Source organism: Arvicola amphibius, chromosome 2 (assembly GCF_903992535.2).
Source record: "Arvicola amphibius chromosome 2, mArvAmp1.2, whole genome shotgun sequence".
Lineage (NCBI taxonomy): Eukaryota > Metazoa > Chordata > Mammalia > Rodentia > Cricetidae > Arvicola > Arvicola amphibius.
The window spans coordinates 179,858,207-179,880,469 of NC_052048.2; the positions used below are offsets into that span (position 1 = coordinate 179,858,207).

At 45.0% G+C, this 22,263-nt stretch overlaps 1 protein-coding gene across 1 annotated transcript in view; it reads right to left on the reverse strand.

Annotated features, from left to right (window-relative positions):
- Positions 1 to 5,478: 5,478 nt before the first annotated feature.
- Positions 5,479 to 22,263, reverse strand: part of Chchd3 (coiled-coil-helix-coiled-coil-helix domain containing 3) — a 270,287-nt gene continuing 253,502 nt past the window's right edge. The window contains exons 7-8 of the mRNA XM_038320000.2: positions 16,202 to 16,337; positions 5,479 to 6,182 (exon numbers count right to left, since the gene is read on the reverse strand). Of these exons, the coding sequence (XP_038175928.1) occupies positions 6,159 to 6,182; positions 16,202 to 16,337 (160 nt within the window). The 3' untranslated portion in view covers positions 5,479 to 6,158. The remainder of the gene's footprint in view (positions 6,183 to 16,201; positions 16,338 to 22,263) is intronic.

Consider the following 22,263-nt stretch of genomic DNA (forward strand, 5'->3'; position numbering starts at 1 on the left):
ACTCACTGCTTCAAACTCTCAGGTAGACAAGGCTATCTCACTAGTAAGTCTCAGATCTGCCTGTCTGGATCTCCCCAACAAAGGAATTACACACGGGTCCTTACAGAGTGAGCTGTCTCCTGAACTCTGGGCCCCTTAATGTGTATCCCTACCTCCCAGAACAGCATTGGCTATGCAGACTTGGTGAATTAACCCAGGAACTCAGGGCAGTGCCTGGGGTTGACTCAAGCAGAGGCAGCCGTGGGATCTAGTGGCAGGAGCTGGTCCCTACGGCTGCACTTAAGTAGCTCTTCCAAGGGAGGCTGCCTGGGAATTCCAGACAGGAACTTTCTATGCTCCCAAGCATCACAGACCACACAGCGATTCCCAAGTTGCCTTCTGCTGCTACACAGTAATATCTTTCCTAGTTCACAGCCACACTCCTGTCCAGGGGTAAGGAAGCCAGGGCTCCAGACACTGACAAACTCAGGTGCTACATGAAGCACTTCAGTGTGGGGAGGAGTGGGTGCTCCTTTATTGTAGGTTCACAATTAACATGCGGGTGTTGAAGAAAAAGCATTTTGAGAACAGAGGCAACTTAAAACCAACCCCGCCACCCAGCTAGACAACACTTCGCTCACCCTCTGCCCAGCGGGTTTCCAGTCTTGCTGTATAGCTCCCCCTTTGTGCTTGACAGGAACCACTAACACTACTCTGAGTCCATGCAGTATTTGAGGTTCCTTCACAAGACTTGGTGCTCTTGCTTCTGGGAGGAGAAGCAAAGCCCTAGGAAAATGTGCTCTGCATCCTGGTTTGATGCTGAATTGAGGTCTGCGCTGTGAGATGCAGAAAATGTCCTCCCCCATGATTCCTAGGTGGCACAGTCACCCGGCCTTTGACCTGAATTTTGTCTATCAGCAGGAAGAGGCTAGGAGCAGGTGGGCATAGGCTCCCAATCTGTGCTGTCGGCACTGAAAGTAGATGATCCCCCAGCAGGCTGAGCAGTGAAGGAACCTTGTAGAAGGTTCCTCAAATGTGGGCCATGACGGAGAGTGGGGGACTGTCCATTTAAGACACAGCTAGAGTAGAGTAGCAAGGACCTCTGACCTCTGGCTTGCACATTTGCATTTAAAAGCCATGATGGAAATGTAATTTTCTCGGAAGGCAGGTTTATATTCAAAGCACACAGCTTCTTAGCAGAATGACCACAGCTGGGATGGGTCCTCCCAGGAGAAGTAGAGAAGGCTGCATGAAGAGTGAGCAGAGAGGTGAAGGAAGTCAAATTTTCTTGCATAGGAGAAATCTTTGAAGTGTGGAGGCCTTGCCTAATCAAACTCACTGTGAGACGCTCCAAGCACTTCACTAAATCCCGGTGTAGCTACTTCCATTTAGGGCTGACTTGCTTTGAGGGAGTTTGGGGAACTGAACGCAACAGTTTTAATTTCCAAACTTCTTGACTGAAAGCAACTATGCTGCTCAGATTTCCTGGAATCTACCAGGGATTTGACACCATGTTACCCTCTAAAATACAAACGCACTTTATCGCGGTCTAGAGAGGACCATGGGACTGGAAAGGCGGGAGAGATCTTTGACGCGTCTGATTTTTTTGCTTCTCTTCTTGCACTAAAGCAATTTCCTGTTTCTCCAGCAATACTGAGGCTGGAGGCCGTGGAGGGGAGAGCACAACATGGAAGATAAATTGTTGTCTGTGTCAAACTTCAGCGGGACAGAGAATGAATTTGCTGGTAGTTTTCTTCCAAAACCAGACAGGGCCCAGCGACTCTGGAAGGTATAGGGAGTTGCCTATGCTGGGGCCACACACTCCTATGGTAAAGGGACCTCATGCAACAAGGGAACAGACTCACACCCAGGTCAGGGACAGCAAAACCACCTTTGCTTATGGATATTAGTTCAGCCAGTCCACTGAGGCACGGAATCGGAGAGCGCTAGGAAACAGTACCATCACAGGGGGTGTTGGGGGTTCCCTCACACTGAACAGCTCTGCCGTTCCAGAGTTACACAGTCAAAGGACTGTAGATGAGAAGCATCTGTCCAGGTATCCTGAGGCAGGCTAGGAAAGGGAAGGGTTTCTGAATACTAAGACTCTCCCTGTAGCCAGTGTTGTGGGCTGGGTGATAGCCAGCATGCACGGAGCTCTGGGTTGACTCCATCCCCAGCAATAAACTGGTCATGCTGCACCAGGCCTGTAACCTCAGGTAGAGGTGGGGAGGTAAGAACTTCAAGGTCATTTCTGGTTACAGAGTGAGTTTGAGGCCAGCCTGGGCTGCAACAAGACCCTGTCAATAATAAATAAAATAAATAAATAATAAACCACTATGGCATTCTAAGGATGTGAACTGAATCATTGAGTCCTTATCCCTTTTCTATATTTCCCCGAAATGCCGTTTCACTATTGGTTTCTGTAAAATGGTTCAGAGAAAATAAGACCAAAGAGACCTAAGGACCCGGTGGGGCGTTTGCCTTTGGTAGAATGGTTTCTTAAATAGGCATGCAGCTCCTCCATATGCAGTCATCACTGCTGGTGCGGGTACAAGATCTGTGATACGGTGGTGTTTCTGGGGTGATTTGGACCATGCGTTTTAGTTGCACACTCTTGACTGCACATCCTAGGTGGGCATACCTGGCCACCGAGTAAGCATCCTGGGTCAGTGATGGCCTTTTGCCCTTATTCTTTCTTTAGGGAAATAGTCCCATTTACCTTATTTAAAAGTAATTACAGCAAGCATAAAAAATTTGCTCGAGTGAGAAGTCATACAGAACTGACGATTTAGAGACTAGAACAGGAGATTAAAAAAAATCCTAAGACAAAGGAAAGGACCACAGTGAGTCACTCCACAGTGAGATTGAGGGGGCTCTGCACCATCAAGGTGCTGTGTACCTGTTCCAGTCTCAGGAGATTCAAGAAACTTGAGCACACAGAAGAGCTTGGAGGACGGAGAGGTGGCAAGGAGGTGGAGGGACTCTGGTAGGTAGGAAGGGCCTATCAGTGAATTTCAACCCGTTTATTCCAAATTTCAGGTCAGGATAGAAAGTCAGGACTCCTAATTTTCAACTCACTCAGTCTAAGTCAGTCAGCTGTTGCTGCCCTTTTGAGCTGTTAGCTGCTCTAATCTTACTGTTTTCCACGATTATAGCTCATAGTTATTAGGCATAGCTCCTGTTATGTAATGGGTCTATTGAACTTACTCCTCGAGGGTCTACTCTTATGGCTCCTGGCATGTAGGTGTCTGGCAAAGGCAATTACACCTTAAGATGAATGTTAGCATTCATAGAACCATGCCCCCACCCTCATTCTAAACCATGTGACTGCTTGCTCAGGTCTAGGTCAAATATTGCTTAGGACTGCTGTAGAGGGATCTCATCAGTGGATTGAAGGCTAGACGCAACACATGGAGTTATTAAAGCTCAGTCAATCATTTCTAAACCATTCCATGTTGTCTTCGGTAAGCACTGGCTTCTCAGAGAAGACTCATGCAGCTCCCATCCAGCTGTTTGCTGTGAGTTCACCAGGGGTTTGTTGAGGGTGGTACCAGAGAAGCATCTTTCTAGGCACATTATTCTTGATGAGCTACACTACTGTAGCCTGAGATCTGCTCTACTTACAGGAACTCCGTGAGCCTCGGATAAGTCACAACACTCTTTCCAAGCATCTGTCCTAGAGGTCATGGTGGTCCAGACAGAACTAAGAAGCTACACAGAGAGGTCTGTCAAGATTTAGAAAGACACCCCCACCCTCTGATGCCCTCTGAGTGCCACGTTCCCACCCTTGCACCCACCACATGTATCTACAATGATAAGTTAATAGCTGGCGGTTCCAGAGATGGCCTGACAACCCACCCCACCCCCAGGCTTACCAGCTTTAAACAAACATCTGACTCCTCAGTGCTGCCTTCCCCTGCCAGCGACAAGACTGGCAACCTGGGATGTGCCAAGTTCTTGGCTCCAAATTGCAAAACAAAACAGTATAGGAGGGAATTTGCGAGTTAGCTGATTTGCAAACACTACAGCAAACCACTGTGCAAACATTTGTTTCTGTGTACCTATTATTTCTCCCAGGAGGTTACCTGGATGCCATCCTGACAGTGTGCAAGTGTGCTGTGCTTTGAATTACACATGCTTCCATCAGTCACACTTAAATGAACCAGCTGATTGTGCATCATTAAAAGCTAAAACAAACCAACCCAGCCAATAGAAGAACCTGAAACCAAAATCCTTCATTAGATGGCAATCACAGGGTTGCTCAATAATTATGGAGGGAGGGTCTCCACTGTCGCTCAGAATCAGCATCAGGTCTCCAGGTGTGTTCCCATCTGATGAGGCAATGTCACTCAGAAGATGCCAGCGCAGGGACCTGGATGAACAAGAAGCCACACACACCGAGGGGTGTTCACCCTGACTTTCTTTAGAGGAACAGTGTTGGGCTCCAAACACCACTTTCCTGAAGGAAGGAACGTACGCCCGCATTTACTAGGTCTCACAAAATGTGGTAAATGTTCCAACTCTTTACCACATGCTTGGACACTAGGTCCCACGGGCCCCTTTCCACATCAAGAGAGGCAGGTGTAGAGAGGAGGCAAGACCCCTCCACAGGTGGCAGGCAGAAGAGCTAGAAGCCAAACTCAGACGCACCTTACTACAGAGTATATTTTTCTTCTTAAGAATTTAAATCTTACGTATGTATGCATCTGTGTATCTGTGCAGATGTAAGTTTGTGGATAAGTGAGTACAAGTGGATGTGGAGGCCAGAAAAGGGCATCAGATCCCCTGGAACGAGTCGCAGGCAGTTCTGAGGCATCAGATGGAATGCTGGGAACTGAACTCAGGTCTTCTACAAGAGGAACAAATGCCCTTAACCTCTGAGCCATCTCTCTAGGTCCTGGGTATGAATTCGCAATCATTTTTATAAACTTTCTACAAAACAAAAGTAAATGAAAATTCTACAGGACAAAAGGTGACATCACAGAACACAATCATTTCCTCCCCCCCCCCCTCCCCCCCCCCACCGAGGAGCCAGTTAGCTAACAGCTCACTCAGATCCAAGGCTGGAGCCCGAACTCCCCCCCCCACCCCCCCCCCCCCCACTCCCGTTATATGCGGTTATAATTGGGATGTTCTAAAGCAGGAAAACTAGCGGTTCAGTATTGTCTAAGTCCGGTTCACTATTGTCTAAGTCCATACGTGGTTCAGCAAGGCTGGAAGGCCCTTTTGAAGGTTATCCGCTGTTTCTGGCCCCAGGCAGAAAGACCTAAGTCTTCTCAAACAAAGAAAGGTTCATGCAATTTGTAAAATCTTCCTGAGTCCACCGGTCTGAGAGGCAAGCTGCATCACCTGCCTGGCTGGCTCTGCGACCAACTCTGGAGACTGGGAGGGAGCTGCTGTGTAAATGCAAATAAATAGCAATGCGAGCCTGTAATTCACTACCCAAACCTTTCTTCCCCAGCCAAAGGAACACACAGGGCCCTAGCAAGAATGCCAGTCTTTGTCAGAAAATAGATTTATTACTGATAGTGAGTGAAGTTGTCAGTTTTCACTACAGAAGTTGCATAAGCAAGCCAAGGTTCGCTTTATATTGATAAAAATGCCTTATTTCACTTGCAATCATAAACATTATTCCAGTAAAAGAGGTACATTTTCTCTCCTTTTTGTCTTTCTCGCATGATCACAATAAGTTACAATGAAGTAGCTCTTACATAATGAGAGAAGAGCACACCCAGCCCCACAGCCCAGGCAAGTCCACGCTGTTGCTCCAGCCCCGTGGGTACCTGCTGTGTCTCCATGTGAAATAGTTTAATGTCCCCCTCCCAGCTTTCTCAGAGTAGAGGTCACTAAATGGTGGAGCCTGGAGTGAAAAGAACTTTCTATGTCAGTAGGAGTTGGAAAGAGTACAAAAAGGTGCAGTGGACTGCCTTTCTCTTTTATTCATTTGTGGGGTTCATTAACACTTAACAGTGTTCTTTGATGACTGATCCTTGATCTAGACATTGGCTTTTAAAACTGTTGATCAAAACACGTTATGATTCTGTCGAGTCCATTTCCCAATGCCTGTCTGTCTTTAGTGCTCTTCTCTTTAACTGGGTCATTTTCTTACTAGGAAAAGAAAAAATGTTCCACGTCTGGAATTAACGTTGAAGGAGCGTTGCATGTCCTCGGGGGTAACTTTACCCTCCTTTCTCCAGCACGCTCTGCAAGAGAAACACAGAGTGTCAGTTTACCGTCAGGGCAAGGCCGAGCAAATGGCAGTAACTATTAGGATGATTACGGTGCTTTTCAAGTAACTGCGTCCAAACCATGAAGCAAAGCATATGCTTTCTCCTCTCAAAACACCACTGCCTCTGAGCAGCACCCTCCCTCCTCAACTTCAGTCTCCAATGACCTACCCACGAGCATCTGAGAACAGCCTGGGGAGGCACGCGGCCTGGAGGATGGTGGGGAGGGACATCTGGACACAGAATACAAGGGACGGGGAAATTTGTTGGGCAGTGTGAAGTTGGTGGGGCACAGTACAGCAGTTAAACCCAACAGCTCTTGAGGAAGACTCATCTACAACCCAAGTCCAAGCTCAGAGACACCATCTGGCTCTGGGAAAAAGGCAGACAACACCCAGGAGCACCACAGCCAGGTCTCCCAGGCTGTCCAAGTACCTTCTTTACTCTTTCCAAGTAATGGGAGGGAGGCTGTAGATAAGAACCATCAAACGGAAGCTACAGCCAGCTGTGCAGGAGGAGGTGCATGTCCCCCACTCAGAGAACCTTTAGGATGGAAAGGCAGCCATCTCTCTTAGGTTAAAAGCACCCAGAAGAGGGTAGGCTAACCCTGCAGCTGCCTCTTCCTCCTGTCCTCATGCTCCCTCTATCCTCGCATCTGACACCAGCTCAGCTAATACATGTACCCTTGGGAAATGAGAGACTAAGCATGGTAATAATTTGCTACTTTTAACTTATTTGCTAAATACATGCTAAGGTTTATTAAGAAAAACACATGTACATGGTAAAAAAAAAATGCACAGGAACGAAGCATACACAGGAGGCTTTGGTTCAGGCTGCATTCAGGAAAGGTGAGAGTTCAAAAGTTCTGCCTGGCATGGAGGGCAGTTCCCTGCAGTTGCAACAAAGAAGGAGAGCATTAACCCTCACAACAGTCAGAAAACAGACAGAAAACCTGGGTAGTGAGTACGGAAGGTGGGGTGCAGCAGTGGGCAGTTAAGAGTCAGGCAGGGCAAGGATGGACATGAGGTGGACAGGCTTCCTGCTGGCCACCGAAAACACATGGCTATCCAACACATGCTTTTTAAAATAGAATGGCAATCATGAAATGGAGCCTGACATCCTTGGCACAGTGAACTCAATAGACGGGAGTACGGAGGTCGGAAGACCTAGCAGACTGGGCTAGAAACCAAGCAAGGGTATGAAAAGGAAAACACAGGCACAAGAAGCCCAGAGAAGAAAAGAGGTGAGAGGAGAGGTTCAGGTGGACCCTTAGTGGCAGGGTATGGGAGGGGACACTCTGAACAAAAAAGCAAAAAAGATAAATTCTGTTTTGAGTCTGTGGGCTGATTTTGGATGAGGCATGCCTATAGGAACCTTTGGAAAGAAGCTGCAGGGCCGGGAAGAAAGGTCAAATGATCTGAGACAAAGAGGACTGGAGAGGGTAAGGGAAATGGAGCACAAGGAGCGCAAGGACAAAGCGTACATGGTTATCCGATTATCAGGTCTGAGATTAGAGGGCCCTCTGTGGCCTGTGGCCATGGGGCACTAAAGAACAGACTCACAGGCAGGCAAACTCATGAGAGATACAGGAATGGGAAGAAAAGATGTTGCTTTAGTCAAACAGGAAGTTAGGAAAGCACAGGTCCAGAGAAAATAAAGGGCAAAGGGGAGGAAGCAAAAGCTCCACATGACGGAAGGACCAGGAGAATGCACACTGCATGAGTGCATTGCTACCAGCACTGGGTTTGCGGGCAAAATATAACATCCAACTGTGCATCCAACACTGTCTGCCACTGCACGGGGCCTCAGCATTTCTTCTAGACTCACCTCTTTGTGACTTATGTGTGAAAGTCTCTCCAATTACACAGGTGGGTGCTCTGTAAATGCCTAACATACAGACAACCTCACTGCCCAGTTCTTTACTACATGCACCATGGAAGCCAGCCTGAAGCAGGTCTATATTGAGCGCACTTAGGGTTTCTGGTTACTGGAGAGAGCGCCCCTATTGAGTGGTACTCTATGGCCATTCTGCATTGGGGGTCATGGGCCCCATATATTTTTGAATTCACCAAGGGGAAGCTTAAGCCTTGTGCCACCTGCCTGATATGGATCACATGGCTCTCCTCCCTGCACAGCCAGGTGACAATATGCCTCTTTTTAGTGTTGTGACACAATCTGCAGCCAGTGCAACACAAAGAAACGGGTTAACGGGTTCTCTGAGGGCTTAGAGATTCTTTTAGCCATTTTCCCCTCTTCAACCCTGAGCAATTATAGATGAGTAATTTTCCATTGACTGCCAGCAATGCTAGACTTTCCTGAAGAAAGACAAGCTGGGCCCCGGCTAAGATGGGGACCAGACACCATCAGGATAGAGCACACTGTGCTCAGTCACCACACATCCTGCCACCTGTATTAAACCCCCAGTCCCTCTGACAGAGTCTGCGGCTCACTCTGGAGACATGGGGGTGCGGAGGAAAGCTGAGGGGCTGGTCCACTAGCCTGCTGTCATAATGCACTCAGCTGCTACCAAAGGGTGGCAGAGGTGGTACAAAACCACTCTACTGCTGTCAGACATTAACAAATACAGCATCAAGTTGGGGTTTTAAAAAGATGAATAAACTGATATGCATTCTGTGTTATTACTCTATCAGAGCTATGCACGGAGACCTGCTGTAGGCTGGAGTAGTCAGGGTGGTGGTTGGAGGGAGTCCCAGGACTGACGGTCTACACTGTACCTCTCAGGCTGTCCCGTCCCTGTCCCTGCATCGTCTATATCTAGATGCTGTTGGGTTGGATTTCAACACTGCATAAATTAACATAGGAAATTCCCTAAAGAATGAAGGGGGAAGCTTTGCAAGCTATATTAAAAAAAAATCCCGCTGTTTTCATTTAAGGCGATACTAACACTTAATCTTAATGTGGAGAAAGAAACTCCTCAGTGCTGCTCCTCATTCGCGTATTTGGGCTCGCAGAACCGCCTTTTGTAAATAGCGGCACAAATTACCAAAAGAAGCCATGGCTCACAAATCAACACTGCTCTTTTCCAAAATCTCTTTCGGTTCCAGCCACTGATGAGCTCACACTGTCAACCAGGAACAGTGGCCCTGGAGACCCAAGATGGTGTGTCATTTACACTTATTAAAACCAACTCAAGCGCTTTCCTCAAATATTTTTGTTACACAGTCGTATCGTCAGCCGGTTTCTGAGCCTCGGCTTTTCCGCAGAGGCTGACTACCCTAGCAGTGAGCAGCCCCTGGCTGTCTCGACAGTTTTAAAAGGAATTTAAAAGCAACCCTGCACTGCTAGGCAATCATTACAGAGAATATGGGATTTTAAAAGAGACCACCCAGAGTATATGTGTCCCAGAGGGGCACTACACAGAATCTCCCCAAGGTTTCAGACCCAGAAGGATTAGGTGTGGACACAGGAAGGTTTCATCATTAGGGGGAGGCGGCGCTAACACAGCAGCAGGTCCTGAGTTAGGCACAGCCTCAGTACCGAGTTTTCACTGAGGAGAGACAGGAAATGCAGGGGTGCGAAGGAACAGATCTGTGGTGGGGAAAACAGGACTGTGGGCGAGGAAAGGAAAGAAGAACATTCTACGAGAAGCCCTTGCTGCCTGTGTGCTGATCTTCATGATCGGGAGGTCTGATAACTAGCTAGTTTTGGTTTCAGTGTCTGCTCCTCCAGTCTGGGTTGTACTTGGTCTCCCTGTTTTGGTAGAAGACACCAGTCAACTTTGCCCAGATCTAGTTTCATATCACCCATGTCTCTGTGCGACATTCAAATTAACTTGCAAGCAATTAACTGTTTATACAACTAGCCACAAAAGGAGACAAAACATTAACATACTGTAGCTCAAACTCTTGGAAGATGAGCCCTAGGAATAAAATACCTATTAAGAAAAAAATTAAAATCTAGTACCATGGTAATATATTAAATTCAATTTTTTTTTTAAAAAAAGAGAAAATGTCATAAAGCAACGTATTACTCTGGGAAAGTAGGTGAGAAATAGATTTGTAGGACAAACAGGGCTGGGGCAGGGGGCATGAACGCTTAGAACTCAACTTGTTTCAACAGCTTTAGATTTGACAGGCTCCACAGAAGGAGTAGGTTCATCCTGCGGCAGCAGCCCAGTACAAAGATTAACAAATGACAAAGAATGTATGGAACACAATAAAATTATACTGCCAGAGGTTTTCCTGCAATGCTGACCTTAGTTTATCTTTGTGCTGGACAGGTTGGGGATCTGGGAACCATCAGTGGGGTGTTAGCCAAGAGACAGGCTCAGTGCACTCTTGGCTCCTGCCATGAGCGCGGGGATGACTCCTCACCCAGGACCACCTGCAACTTCAGAGGGCAGAGAGGGAGCGCTTCCACTAGAGTGGCTTCTGCCTTCTTCCCAAGCCAACTTCCATTTGCTTCAGAGACTAAGTTTAGATGCATTTCTAGAGGCAGTGAGTTTAGACTTCTGCTAGGTGGTCTGGACTCATACCTAGCGACAATGACTGCTTTCTCATGAAGGAAAACAAACAGACCCTACAAGATTTGGTGAAAATTTGGGGTGCCTGAACCCTACTTCTAAACTTCCAATTCAGACTCTCCAAGAAGAGGCTGGGCATGCGCATGATTTTTAAGCTTCGGAGCCTGTGAGGTTCACATGTGTCTGAGCAGCTCTGCTGGGATACAGCCAGTTCCCACTACAGAACTGTGCAAAGGAGAAGCTGAGGTGGGGTCTGCTGTGATCTCCAGGTCCCCCAGCTCCAAGAGCCTGACTGACATGTCACAGTCATGGAGTCTCACAGTCATGGAGTAGACTGCTCTGACATTAGTTTTTTTTCCTCAAGAGTCCAGATTTCCAAGTAATAGTCACGCCCTATGCTTCCAGGACCACTGCAGGCTCAAAATAATAGGGAAACATTTTGAAACCCAGCTGAACACAAATCCAAATCACAGGGGAGGTAAAACACAGCCTTAAGAAGGTTGCAGGAATTTTACCTGGGCAAATCCTTCCATACCCACTGACCTTGTAGTCACCTATTCTGGAATTAGCAACAGTGGAAATTTCATTCACATTTTATAAATGAGAAGACTGGGAACATTGAGGTCTAGCCTCAGTGATCAAGGTCTTGACTCTATCTTCTTTCTGTAGCCAGGGCCCCTGTGATCTCAACGGTTCAGCAGGGAGAACAGGTCTCAAGGAAAAGGTATCTGGCTACCAGCTACTGCCTATGCACTGATTCAAGTCCCGGCATAGTTTATGGACCTCTGACTGCCCCGCTATCTGACTTCAAGCACCTATGCTGACCCCAGGCCCTTGGGCAACTCTTAGTCTTGGTTCTTAACATCAAATACTCTTATCTCACTGAACCTCCAAAGCCTTGCATCTCCCATGGACTATACCTCGCAGAGTACGAGACATCACGGTACAATAGGAGCCCGGGGCTAAGGCACTTGCATTTTGTAATGGAGTTTATTAGCTGTCAGGCTATGTTTTGGCAGGCAGCTTGGGGAGAGCTGTTTTTCCCTGGCTCAGGAGAAACTGAACTGTTTCTAGCCTCTCTGGCCATTGGGTCACCTTGTCAGGAATGTGACCTTGAGGACAGGGTATGTAGCTGAGGCCACACAGTAGCAGACTATTCACAAGGGCAGCTGACAGCAAACTCCAGGAGGCAAAAGCACTAAAGCCCAGAAAACCCAGAAACCACAAAATGAAAGGTGCTGTTACTAATCAGACTTGAGCCTATACCTACCTCTTGCTCGCCACAATGAATGCAGATCAGTCCTCACAGGTAGAGCTTCAAGCTCTCAGTTCAGCAAGAAAAAGACTGAAGTTCTGGTCACCATGAATAATCTGAGATGGTGGCAAAGCATCACCCAATAACCCCGCGTCAGGTGAACACAGACTGCTCCATGAGAATCCTGTTGGCGTCTTCACCTTTTTTTTTGGGGGGGGGGTGTGGACCAACAGGGCTGGGGAAACGCTAAAATGCTCAGAATTCTTGCCTGCAACCCCGAAGGAAAGTGTTAGGGTCACAAGGAATAGAGACAATGCTGATCTATAATCCAGACCTCCTTCACTTTAAAAATTAGAAGTTAAAGCCAGGTAGTGGTTGGTAGCTCACATCTTTAATCCCAGCAGAGACAGAGACAGAGGCAGGCAGATCTCTGTGAGTTCAAGGCCAGCCTGGTCTACAGAGGGAGCTTACGAAATCAGGACTTTCACATAGAGAAACCCTGTCTCAACCAACCAACCCTATCACCCAAATAGAAGCGGGACGGCCAGGCATGGGACTGTACCCCTTTAATCCCAGCACATGGCATGCAGATGGCAGACAGGTATCTGAGAATCTGAAGCCAGTCTGGTCCACATGGTGAATTTGGGGCCAGCTAGGGTACACACACAGAGGACTCTGTCTTAAAAAATAAAAGATGTTGGGGACATTTTATATTATCTACTTATCTACTCCTGGATTCTTATTCTCTTCCCTGTTTACAAAGTCCCATATAAGTTAGCTGTAGCAAGACTGAATGGGAACCAGGCTTTAATGGCAAGAGGTAATTCAATATTGGGAAGCTTAGAAAGTTAGTAGGTTAAGCAGGTATGGGCCAGACACAAGTTGATGTCAATTGATGCTCCATTTGTAAATGCTGTCCTTAAATAGCTATCCAGTGGCTTTTACAACTTAGAAACGATATTAGAGCAATTTAGTATCATGAAGAATACATAACTTAATACACTGACAATACGTCGAAATGTCTCACATCAAACCACAAGGAACTGTTTAAGAATAGCTGAAGATTAATGTCCATGCATAGATGAATAAGAAGAAAGGAAAAGTAAGGCTAAGAAACATCCGGAAATTTTCCTACCAGTAAAATCTATTAGTCTTCCAAACAGTACCCCAGGGACCTGTGAAAGCCCAACCTATGAGTCATGTAAAAGTGGAGTGGACTACTGTAATGATTCCACAGGGGAAACCCTCGTACAGTGTCGGAAATGGAGGAAGACTTAATGGTTGCTGTCCTGCTCATGCCCAGTGCATTCTCTGGACCTCACTGGAAGGCTAGGAGAAGGGAGCTGGCCTACCTGGAACTGCTACACTAGGCAGTGAGGACCGACAAACTTCCTTCTAATAAGGGAGGCAGAATTGGGCTCTCAAGGTTAGATCATCTTCACAGGGAGCAGAAGCACAGCCTTGTACCAGGTCCCTGAAGTCTACATGATGTGGCCTTTCAGAGGGCAGGCCAAGTGGCCCCTGTGATCATGGGCACTATCATCTCATGTCCTGTGTGTGACCTATAGACCTATAGTGGTAATAGATTACCACTTCAGGAGCCTGCCGCCATTCCTTTCTCTCATCTTGCCATTACTGTTCTCTTTCCCCTCACTCCCTCAACCTGTATTTGCGGGTGATGGATGTCTCTTCTTACACTCACTTGCTCCAAAAACAAACACCACTTAGTTTCTCTTGAAAATTTTTGTTTTGTTTCATTTTCATGGCAGGGTGCATCTTGAACTAGTTGTTAAATTTACCATCATGATGTACCTGGGTTTCAATGCTCTCAACTGCAAAATGGAGAAAGAACCAATCCTACTACTTACAGGGTGTCATAAAAAACATGTAAGAGTGGATGTTGAAGTAGCCTTGAAATCCTAAAGCTTGAAGAAATGAAGCGGTCCATGTTTCATGGTTCTTAGCTACTTTAGTGCTGTCCAACCTGTGGCAAGACTTTCATCTTATTGATACTACTCAGTTACCATCCACTTCCAAATAACTGGACATAGAGCTGTGAAATTAGATACTCTGAACAGGCTAGCTGCAAGTAATAAACCACATGGCAGGCTTTTCCAATCACTAGTATAATGTCATGATTTTCCTAAATGATGATCCTGAAACTGGGAAGAACAAAGATGTACTGAGTACTCTGCATAAGTGAAACTACCACAGAAAACACCCAGTTCATGGATGAGAGACCTAGTAAGAGAGAGGACTTGGTTAGAAACCCAGACCCACCAGGCTCTCCCCCTCTACTGTGCTGTGTGGCATGTTATCTTGTTGTGTGTTAACTTTTTTAAAATTCCATATATAGGACCCATTGACACCACAGGACTAAGTATGTTTCAACAAGATCTCGCCAGGCAAGGGTAGGAGCCAGTGCTCCAAGGCACTCAGTGTTGCCACTTCAGCAATACCAGAAATCACACTGTGGAAATTCCATGTCAGACACCACTCTTGAAACATGCACCTTGACACAGCCACTTTTCCTATGACGACTCAGTCCCACCTACACAAGGTTCTATTATCAGGTCACCTACAAGTCCCAAGTGCCAGCTAGTAGTGCTACTGAAGGTTGGGGGCTTGTTAAGAGCTGATCAGTGGCTGCGACAAACAGCACGCACTAACATCAGCAGCATTACCTCTAGTAAGACTGCTAAAGGAAAGAATCCCGACATATACTCAGTCATGCAAGCACTGCTATAAGCAAATGACAGACAAAAGCAACAACGAAACTTTTCAAGACAAGACGGGTTTCTATATCTTGATCACATGTTCCCACTTAATGTGACTGTTATTTCCCAGCTACCAGGCAATAGCGACCCTCCCTTCAGATATTTATGGACTGCTGGAAATTTACACTAAGTGGTATTATTATAACTGGAGCAAACAGGGCTACAGGAAGGCATGCTGTGTAACTCAAATACTAGATCTAGTCTGTCAAAAGAAAGATCAAAAGTTCAACAATTTATGTCTCTCCAAACCACACACATGCAACTGTAAAGCAATTATGTGACCTGCTGAAATTGTTAATCTGCTGCAGGTATATCATTAACTTCTAAAGCACATATATTAAGAGAAAATATGCATCCTGAGTGTCATATTATGCAATTATGAAGGGTCATGAAGCATATGAAAGAAGTTCTTTACTAAATGACTCGGCTGTGTGTGTGTGTGCGTGTGTGTGTGTGTGTGTGTGTGTGTGTGTGTGTGTGTGTGTATGTCCCTCCCAGCTTGTGGTGGCTGGAAAGAAAACAGCCTTCAAAGGGAATGGCACTATTAGGAGGTATGGCTTAGTTGGAGTAAGTGTGGCCTTGTTGGAGGAATTGTGTCACTGTGGAGTGGGCTTTGAGGTCTCACATGTTCAAGCTATACCCAATGTCACAGACTCTTGCCGCCTACAGATCCAGATGTAGAACTCTCAGCTCCTTCTCCAACACAATGTCAGCCTGCCATGATGACAATGAACTAAACCTCTGAAACTTAAGAGAGTGCCAGTTAAATGGTTTCCTTTGTAAGAGCTCCCATGGTCATGGTGTTTCTTCATAGCAACAGAAACCCTAACTAACACAGGTCTAATGGGCTCTACCAACTGGTAGGGGAATGATTAGTGACTGAAGGATGGATTTCTTTGATTTCTGCTAGATCTCCTCCTACTTATGGATCTCAATTTGCTGGCTTCTTCATTTACAGCCTTCGTCCATGCTGGCTTTGAAATGTCTTAAGTAAGTAAGGTATTAATAATGAGGATATAATCATTGGAATCATTAAAAGATGAAGACTTCAGAGCAATGAAGTATATTTTTAATGTATTTTTCTCCCGGCACATGAATAAACACAGGGAGAGTTCAGGAGAGTTCTGGCACAGGGACTGGAATCCATGTCAGACAGGCACTCTGCCACTGAGTTACAGCTCCCACTTTTTTACTTTTTACTATGAAAGAGAATCTCATGAAGTTGTTCAGGCCGTCCTTGAACATGAGGTTCTCCCGCCCAGCCTCCAGCAGCTAGGATCACATGCCTGAACCACTAGGCCTATGGAATCTGGCCTCTTCTGGCAGTGACCTGGATAGAACTTAAGAGCTAACTGATTACAGAAATTTTGATGAAAACTAGCTGAGTTTAGAAAGCTTTCCCAAATGTTAGGTCCTCGCCAGTGCCCAGGGACAGCTAGGCTTTCTACTTTTCAGGTGTCCAGGCAGCACGCACACCCACCTGTTTGGCTTGATTGACACAATGCATGTACTGGCTGGCCAGAGCGGAGCAGCTGAGGGTCTGCTGGGTGTTCTGGCGGTAACACTGGAGGATTTTGGTCTGCAGATCTGCACAGACTGGATGATATTCATACCGCCTGAAAACAAACAAACAAGGATAACTGATACAGGCATCCTCATTCATTGTAATGGTCAAGGTTAAAGGCTATATAACACACACACACACAGGTCCTACAAATGACCAGTGTTCCTGCTCTACAGCTTGGTCTGGAAGTCAGAATCTGCCAGCCCCAACTTCTCTCTGGCATACTCACAGCCAGCAGGTCATGAAGCTCTGGCCCCTACAGTAAGGTCTTTCATACTCACTGTTATTGCAGAAATTCTAAGTACTTACATTTTTTGGATCCAAGTAATGACCTCTGGTCTTTGTGTCAGCACCCCCGGCTCTCTCCCTGCCTTCACAGGTCACCCAGATGGTTTTTTGTAGTCCACTCTCTATCGCTTCTTAAATGAAGTGCAAGGCTAGCAGAGACACTGATCTGGCTCCTGCCTGCCTTTTGCCCTTGTTGGACCCTGTACCTTGATATAGCTGGGGTAAATTATGCTCAGGGTCCACTCACGGGTCTCACATCTGTGGTCACAAACTGCTTGTGAGCTGGGAGATGCTTTGCACCAAATTCTCACCTTTGCCTATGTAACTGAAAACTACCTACTCATCTTTCAATATAACCAACCTTCTTTGAATAGCTCTTGCTAGTTTTCTGCTTCCATCATCCCACACTTAACTTTTCCCTCTGTCCATTTCACGGACTATACAATAATCGAGTGCAATCCACCAGCCTACATTTACCAGAATGTAAATTCCAAGGAACTGTCTTGCTTTCTTTGTGACATTCACTATTCAATGTGGATAGTTCTTACCTAAGCCATATAATAAGCTTGTTGAATGAATAAAACTGGGTAAACATCTAAAAATCCCCCAGGTTAAACTTTTGCAATTATATTTACAAGTCTCAGATTTTAGTTGGATTGCTCTCAGTGAATATGCCATGCCAAACATAAATGTTTCCACAAAGCTTTTAATACACACTTGAAAATAATAAGCCAAATGAATTATATAAACAGAAAATATTCTTGTTTGTATGACAGGAGAACTTGAGTTATAAAGACTAACCACACAAAACAACGCAAAACAATCATTAATCTAGGAATTTGTATTTTTTTTAAAAAAAAAAATTAGTTAGTTTAATAAAAAAAAGCTTCCAGTCCTATCAGTTCTGTCTCTAAAATTTAAATTTGTTATTTCCATATAACCCTGAAGTAGCATTCTTTTAAGTTTAATGGGTTCTAAACACAAAAACCCTAGAGAACACGGGGATAGTTCCCATCAATAAGTAAACCCTTGGGTGACGGTTTGTTTCCTCATTACTTTTACCCAACGTGATAAGTTAATGTATGTTTTGCTGGAGTGGAAATGCAAACCATGTGACTGTCCCCTAGGCAATCTCCTTCCCACCACCCCGGAACGGAAGTAGACACACAGGGGAACAAATGATCCAGATGTGGCAGGGGAACAAATGATCCAGATGTGCCCCCCCCCCGCTTTCACTTTTCATTCTTTACGTCACCACTTTGTCTAACACCTGAGAACAGAGCTTAAGTCCAACTCCAGGGATTTCAATTCTTTTTAAGCCTTTGATGCTCTGGATATCTGTGGATTTTTCTGGACCTGAGCTTCCCTAATCCCCGACAAATGAACATCAGCGTCAAAAAGGAGTCGGCTATGCTTCCAGAAGCAAAGCCTCTGAAAACCACTGACCAACTGGTGACAGCAAGACTGTGTCTGGATAAATGTTGAATAAAGTAAGACTAAGCATCAGGTTAGCTGAATGCAGCAAATAAATGGCTGGCAATGCTAACGATTCACACAGGAGAGCCGAGCTATTGTGTTTCTGTCCCAATGCTGAAATCAGACCAAGTCTAGGGCAGAAGAAAGGTGGTGGGGAATAAAAATAGGCCCAAGCAGACCCATGACTCTTCCCTAGTGACGCACAGGTAGCGCGCGCGTGCGCGCATGCGCGCGCGCGCACACACACGCACACACACGCACACACACGCGCACACACACACACACACACCTATGTATATATATTTTCAAGACTACTGCAATAGGTAGCTCGTTAATGCCACCCCCTCTTTAGAAAGCAGCAGTGCAACTCACACACAAGCACTAATCCTGAGCTGAGCCCTCGGTCATGCAGGTTCAAGTTCATGAGTTATTTATGGTTTGATGTGTATCAAAATATACTTTTATCACCACAAATCAATACTAGTCCTTGCTTCCAAGCCCTTGATTTCCTGTCTGGTAGACTGTTCTCTGTGTGACCATCACCTGAAATCCTTTTTGTATACATTTTAGCCTGTATTGATGACCAGATGCAGAGTGGGGGAAAGAACAGTGGAAATCAGCATAATTGGCCCCTAGTCCTCCATAGACTCGGGTCCATTTCTCTTGGATTCATCTGAATGGCGCAGATCTGCATCTGTATTGATCTGCAGGGCATGTTGTGCTGTCCTAATGCACTGTTTTTACTTTGGAAGATGCTAAATGAGATTACCATCCTACATTAGAAGGCCATAAAGCACAAGCCATGGCACCTTTCATTCAGGAAAAGGGCTTCAAAGACATTTCCAATACGCATTATGAGAAGCTCTTCATACAAGCAGAGTCAGCACTGACTTCTACTGGCTGTTTTCATGCCTGCTGAAGGAAAAAGCCACTATTAGGCAAAAATAAGAAAAGGCAGACCTCCAAGATATTTAGGTTGGAAAATTAAATCTTAGTTGAAAAGGACATTTAAACAACTTAAGAAAGGTTGAATGAAGGAATGATAACTGACAAGATAAAAGCAAGATGAGGTCAAATTTGAAAAACACAGAACAGTAGTAAGCAAGACAGTTATCCAAAAACAAGTTGATCTAAAAGGAACTATTAATAAGAAAAAACACTTTTTTTACTTATGAAATCATTGGGAACTTTTAATAGAACTCACCATCTTCTCTCATTTCTTTTACCTTTTATTGGTTATAGTTGCTTTGTTTTTTAATACAAGGTCTCTTTATGTAGTCCTGGCTATTCTGGAACTTGGTAGGAAGACCTGGCTGGCCTTGAACTCACAGAGATCCACCTCCCTCTGTCTTCTGAATGTTGGGTTTCACACCATCCATATCCTCAGTGCATGGCCAAGGGGCTGGAGGATGGACACATGGGAAGAACTGGAGTCCCAAATATGAGACCCAAGAACAAAACCCCAGGAGAGCATTCTTCTTCCTGTGGCGTCTGGGAGCCAGAAAGACGTTCCCATTGTAGCTAATGCTTAATGACAATACTGAAAAGCATCTAGGAAAATATACTCAGAGGTTTTTCTTATTACACTCACAACATAATTGCTCATAATTGATCCCTTGGAAAAAAGACCAGAAAGAGAGTCAGGCTGTTTCTAATTTTCCAACCACGTGGTGATGACATAAAAGTATCACTACCATGTCAGGTTATTTCCTTAGGAGCCTTTTGGGAAGGATGAATAATTGGTGAAAGAGAGGGGAAACGCTGTGGGTGCGGCTGCGGCTTATGTTAGCAGTACCCAGCAGCCCTCTCAGGCCCTCAAACGCTGTAACGTGGTTACCAGCTCTCTAGCTGTCGGGCCTCACTGATGCCTCTCCCACTTTCATGTTTTAGAATATTCTTTGATGGGAGTCAGAGCTTCAAATTTTGAAGAAACTACTTATCCGCCTTTTTAGCTCTGCTAATATATACGGCACACAGAATACGCTAACTTCAGAGAAGGAAATGTATGGAGATAGTTCAGAAGAACTCATGTGGTGACAAGCAGCAGTCAGAATTCTCAAAGCTCTGGGGAACACAAAAGTCATTCACTGTGAGTGCAGACACAAAGGATCGTTTTCTTGTATGTTAACCAGGAAGTACCCTGTGAGAGGGGGAGAAAATATGAATTAACGAGACACCTGATGCTAAAGGGAACACTGTTTTCTTAACAGGACCCAACAATGCAGCTTTCATGAGGTCAGATGCTTCATGGAACATGGCCGTGAAATGAAACCTCCCATTCTTAAGGCATAGCCCCAAAACTATCATTAAACCATACCAAACTGTTCTTTAGATGTTAGTCCAATGGTCAGTAGTGCTGCTTTTTCCAAAATGCAACACTAAGCCTATGCCCACTGCCAATACATAAATGTTACTATTTTTCACCATTCATAATAGTTATCACAAAATTCAATGAAAAGAAAGGATTTAAAATGCAGTCAGTTTATTACATTTTCATTGTACTTTACCTTATGGTATCCTCATATTAGTTTTCACAATAAAATGTAAACAGTCTCTTCCTAATAATACAAGATTCAAAAATTTCAAGCATATCTGGCATTCTTAGTAACTGCTAACCATTTCATGAATGATGTCTCTATCTGAGCTTTACTCAAATTTTCATAATTACATATTAGAGGCCAAAGACCGCTAACAGGTGCCTGCTTTGTTTTCCATTTTTTTCCATAAGCATCTTGTGATGTAATATCTTAAAAACTGACAATTCACGATGCCCCACAACAATTACTAATGCAGTGTCAACTACTATGCTGCTGTCTATCATCACAACACAAAAACAGTCAGGATCCCCTGCCAGCATAAGACTAAGTGGCATGGATCTCAACTACAAATAGCTCAGTATTTAGTTCAGAGGTTCTCAGCTTTTCTAATACTGCGACCCTTTATTACAGCTCATGTTGTGGTGACTCCAACCATAAAATTATTTTTATTGCCACTTCATAACTGTAATTTTGCTAATGTTATGAATCATAATGTAAATATTTTTGGGCATATAGGTTTGCCACGGGGTTAAGAGTTACAGGTTGAAAAGTACTGACTTAATTTAACAGCCGGGCTGACAGGCAGACCACTACTCATAATGAGTGCTCACCATTAGACCAGTGCAGTCAGTCTCGGTGTCCTAAGAGTGCACACCATTAGACCAATGAAGAGATGTTCCAGGACATAAGCTGAACCTACAGAGGACACTGAAGGAGACAAGTAGCCTTACACAGCCTTGAACAGCTTAGTAAGAGGGCGGCCCTGTTAACCGCACTATCATATTAAAGATAAGCACAGCGATGCCTCTTATCTGACACCCTGTAAAGCAATTCTTTAATTAGACGTCTGGGAACATGACAACCTAAGCGTACATGATACATCAGCCCCAGCTTCTTCTTAAATACATGTATCTGTATTACACACAGAACTGAAGCTGACGCTAGTTCAAAGTCATCTTAACCCATGGCTTTATGACTTACTTCCATTTCTCCATGATGCTACTTTGAAATGTTCACAATATTGGTTCAAGGATGGAAAATATGAGGATCTGGTTGATTCATGAATTCTTTCATCCACTCAGTCACTCTTACTATAAATATGATTAATCCAGAAATGATTATTGAGAATTCATTACATGTCAAACACGGTAGCAGCTGATGAATGAGATGTGAACTTGCCAACAGTCTAGAACAGAGGTGTACTTGAGGCTTAAAATGTGACCCAAGGATAATGGTATAAACACAGCACCAGGCACTGACAGGGGCCTGGTTTGGAAAAGAGCCAAACAGTATTCCAGAGGACAAACAGCACTGGCAAACAGCAACTAAGTGCTGGCTTTAAGAATCCCTTAGGCTATTTTTCAAGTCCACAGGGAAACAAACTGTCCAGTGTACCTAGACTATAGAGATTTTGAACTTGGGTTGTAAATACATCCATAACCATATGACAGTAAGCCTTCTAAATACTCTGCTTTCCCTCAGAAAAAAAGTTTTGACTGTGTAGTTATGATATGTGTTAACACAGGCTCAGTCTGCAGAGGTGGGAGCAGCTGTGTGCAGTAAGAACTTAGATGTCCTAAGTCAACCAGAGATTCCACACAGACATAAGCAGAAGCCAAGTTTCATACCCGCCAAGAATGACGTCAAGGCTCGGCAGAAGCTGAGTTTGGACAGACC